Source organism: Chiloscyllium plagiosum, chromosome 9, assembly GCF_004010195.1.
Source record: "Chiloscyllium plagiosum isolate BGI_BamShark_2017 chromosome 9, ASM401019v2, whole genome shotgun sequence".
Classification (NCBI taxonomy): domain Eukaryota; kingdom Metazoa; phylum Chordata; class Chondrichthyes; order Orectolobiformes; family Hemiscylliidae; genus Chiloscyllium; species Chiloscyllium plagiosum.
The window spans coordinates 78,510,037-78,514,360 of NC_057718.1; the positions used below are offsets into that span (position 1 = coordinate 78,510,037).

General features: G+C 41.2%; 1 protein-coding gene across 4 annotated transcripts in view; it reads left to right on the forward strand.

Annotated features, from left to right (window-relative positions):
* LOC122552969 (solute carrier family 22 member 2-like) overlaps window positions 1-4,324 on the forward strand; it is a 54,385-nt gene that overhangs the window by 44,829 nt on the left and 5,232 nt on the right. For 2 of the 4 annotated variants that reach the window (XM_043696290.1, XM_043696293.1), the window contains one exon: window positions 310-409. The exons of 1 other annotated variant lie outside the window; for it this stretch is intronic. In XM_043696290.1, coding sequence (XP_043552225.1) covers window positions 310-409 — 100 coding nt within the window. Of the gene's footprint in view, window positions 1-309; window positions 414-4,324 lie in introns of those variants that run through there. One more of the 4 variants, XM_043696291.1, reaches the window with a different exon arrangement.

Below are 4,324 nucleotides of genomic sequence, written 5' to 3' on the forward strand. Positions count from 1 at the left end.
TAATCTAATCTAATCTAATCTAAACTCACTTAATCTTTGTGAGGAAGTCACAAAGTGATGAAATTACTTCTCAAGACCGAGCAGTTCTATATTAGTCATAAACAAAACTATTTTTTCTGCAAACACACATTCCTCACTTCTGTTTCATGATTCAGTGATATGAAAAACTAAACAGTCTGAAAATGTGTTTTCCTAACGTGCATCAGAAAGAATTATATTCCCGAGTGAATGTTTTACAAATTTAATTTAAACTAAATCATTTGTCTAGTTGCAAATAAATCTTTTACTGTTCTGTCCATTCATTGCCAGGGGTGCTTGGTTTGATTGTTGGTGGCCTAGTGTTGCTCTTGCCTGAAACAAAGGGCATGACTTTACCAGACACCGTTGAAGATGTGGAGAATCTCAGACGGTAAGCAAACAGTGACAGAAGCACTTACCCATTGATGTGCTCTTGCCATTAACCTTACTCCACATTGTGCGCGCACTGGCAAAATTTCCTATCTCTGGCAATGCTACATCACTGCCAAGAGACCAATCACAAGGTCTATCAAGCTTGGATGCTCAATGATTGGAAGGTGGCAGGTCCTCAGTGCTGTTGGTGCAGTTCTCCCTCCCTGCCGCCCAACCAAGTCGAAACATTATTTCTCTCACTGCTACTCTGTGAGCTTTGCTACAGCTCCCAGCCTTAGTCTCTCCTTCTGACCTTGGCTGCAGCTCCCAGCCTTTGTCCCCACTCATGGTCTTTGCCACAGCTTCTGGAATTTTGACCTCATCTGCTCATGCATTACCAATGTGTTATTATTATACATGAAACATAGTGATGTCAGCTGTGTATGCACTAATCTGTTCTGGTCTAGTGATGTTTGCCATCAGTAACTGATGAAAATAGGTCAATTTTCACATGTGGCCAGTCTGACTGTCATGTTTGTGGTAATCACTCTGAAAATAAAGAAAGGAAAGCTCTGCTGTAAGTTGGTGGGCAGATAGATTAACTGACAAAAGGTTTCATGTGACAAGTACGGAAATAAGAGACGTGTCCTGATAAATTGTGAACTGCAGATTGATTAGACAGACAGACAGAAGGAAGGAAGGAAGGCAGGCAGGCAGAGAAAAAAAAAGTCAAATCAGCAAACAAAAAAAAATCCAACAGGGCAGAGGTTTCAAATCAAAATTGTTGAAATAAGAATTGAGTTTGGAAAGCTGTAACATGCCTACTTTAAAAGTAAGATGTGGTCACTGTTCTTCAGGCTGACAGTGGGCTTGACTGGAACTCTGGAGGAGGATGAGAACAGAATGTTAGAATGTGAAAAAAGTTGAAGATTAAAATGAAAAGCGACAAGAGGTTCAGGGTCATTTCTGTGGACAGAACAGAGGTGTTCCACAAAGTTGTCATCTAGTAGTGGAGACCACATTGTGGGGAGTGAATATTAGATACTTAATTGAAAGAAGTACAAATAAATGGTTGCTTTGCCTTGGAGGAATATTTGGGAGTGCTTCTCCTAGACTTGTACAATGCATAGACATAGGAATAGGAGCAGACCATTCAGCCTGTTGAGCCTGCTCTGCCATTCAATTAGATCACGTCTGATCGTGCATTTTAATACCAACTTCTCCACACTATCTCCCTATCCTTTGTGTCATTAGATCCTGCAGAAGGTTAGGGTTAGCCTAATCTAGCCAAACTGTATTGATTTCAGTCTTGCAAATGCTCAATGACTGAACATCATACCCACCCACACCTCCCCCACCACCCAGCCTGATCCCTCCCCTCCCCCCCCAACACCCAGGTAGAGTATCCCAAAGAATCTCACCTGTCTGAGAGAATAAATTCCTTCTTCTACAAGTAATATCCTCAAACAGAAACTCTAAAGAGCTTGCCAAAAATGATTTCCTGTTCATAAATCCATGTCTCTGCCTAACTTTACCATTCTTTTCTAAAACAGCTGAAATTATTGGGCACAATATTGTTGGTCTCACAGATGTGGCTCCAAGAGATCAGGACTGGGAACTAAGTATCCCAAAGAGATGTATCCTAATGAAAGGATAAGCAATGGGCATAGCGGCTGGGGTAGGATTACCTTGCTAGTAAAAAAAAACAAAATTGACAATAAGAGTGATATAGAGTTGGAAGGTGTAGAATCAGTATGGGTAGAGTCGAAGAACCGTAAAGGAAGGAAAATAACCCGAAAGGAGTTATGTACAGGTCTTCAAAAAGTAGTCAGGATGTGGGGCAGAAAATAAATTGTGAAATGGAAAAGGCTTGTAAGAAAGGCACTGTTACAATAATCAAAGGGGACTTCAAAACGCAGGAGGACTGGGAAGATCAGGTTGGTAGTAGATTTCAAGAAGAAGGATTTGTAGTATGTCTACGAGATGTTCTTTTTAGGAGCAGCTTGTTGCAGAGCCAGATTGGTGTCAGGCAGTTCAGGATTTAGTGATCTCTAACAGGGCAGACTCGATTGCCTTGTAAACCACTTATAGTTGAGATCCACCTTTAGAAAATTGTCCAAAATGAGTTTACAAGCATTGCCAATTGTAACTTTGAAATTGAATATTAAAACAAGTTATTTATTCTGTTGGGAAGCAGAACCCCAATGTAAATTTTTATTTTGAAGAACGATAGCTATTTCTTTTAAAAATAATGCTTTTGACTCATTATTTTGGACAAGAAAGCTGTTTGAACCACCAAAACATAGGATATGAAATCGCTTACTTAAAGAGACAATGTTAATCATTTCAACTCAATTATTCTGAAGATCATTTCTATGTGGAATATTTCTAGTGTGTTGATCCAGGTATTGAAATGCCTAACGCCACATTAAGCAGTGCATCAAGCACCACTGGTGAGTCCCTGATTTGAGTTTATAATGATGAAGAGTATGAATTGGCAGTGTTACATATTGTACTCCTTGAAAAGAATGATGCAGTTGCCCAATATTGAAATTTTCCTGGCCATTTATGTCTGTGCAGGTTGTAAATAAAGTGTATTTGGAAAAAAAAATTGGGGCGATTGAGAGTTATAAGGTAGCCAGTAAGGATCTGAACAGAGAGCTAAGAGCAGCAAGGAGGGGACATGAAAAGTCCTTAGTTGGTAGGATTAGGGAAAACCCAAAGGCTTTCTATAGGTATGTCAGGAATAAAAGAATGACTAGGGTAGGAATAGGTCCAGTCAAGGATAGTAGTGGGAAGTTGAGTGTGGAGGCTGAAGAGATTGGGGAGACACTGAATGAATACTTTTCGTCAGTATTCACTCAGGAACAGGATATTGTTGCCGATGTGAATACTGAGTCACAATTAATTAGAATAGACGGCTTTGAGGTATGTAGGGAAGAGTTGTTGGAAATTCTGGAAAGGGTGAAAATAGGTAAGTCCCCTTGGCCTGATGGCATTTATCCTAAAATTCTCTGGGAAGCAAGGGAGGAGATTGCAGAGCCATTGGCCTTGATTTTTATGTCCTCGTTGTCTACAGGAGTAGTGCCAGAAGATTGGAGGATAGCAAATGTGGTTCCCTTGTTCAAGAAGGGGAGTAGGGATAACCCTAGTAACTATAGGCCGGTGAGTCTCACTTCTGTTGTGGGCAAAGTCTTAGAGAGAATTGTAAGGGATAGGATTTATGAACATCTGGATAGGAATAATGTGATCAAGGATAGTCAGCATGGTTTTGTGAAGGGCAGGTCGTGCCTCACAAACCTTATTGAATTCTTTGAAAAGGTGACAAAGGAGGTTGATGAGGGGAAAGCGGTAGATGTGGTATATATGGATTTTAGTAAGGCGTTCGATAAGGTTCCCCATGGTAGGCTACTGCAGAAAATACGGAGATATGGCATTGAGGATGAGTTGGAGGTTTGGATTAGGAATTGGCTGGATGGAAGAAGACAGAGGGTAGTAGTTGATGGCAAAGTTTCTTCATGGAGTGCCGTCACTAGCGGTGTTCCGCAAGGATCTGTTTTGGGACCATTGCTGTTTGTCATTTTTATAAATGACCTGGAAGAGGGGTTAGAAGGTTGGGTGAGCAAGTTTGCGGATGATACGAAAGTCAGAGGAGTTGTTGACAGTGAGGAAGGATCTGGCAGGTTACAGCAGGATATAGAGAAGCTGCAGAGCTGGGCAGAAAGGTGGCAAATGGAATACAATGTAGCTAAGTGTGAGGTGACTCACTTTGGGAAGAATAACAAAAAGATGGGGTACTGGGCTAATGGTCGGATACTTGGTAGTGTGGATGAGCAGAGGGATCTTGGTGTCCATGTACACAGACCTCTGAAAGTTGCCACCCAGGTAAACAGTGCGGTGAGGAAGGCATATGGCGTACAGGCTTTTATTGGTA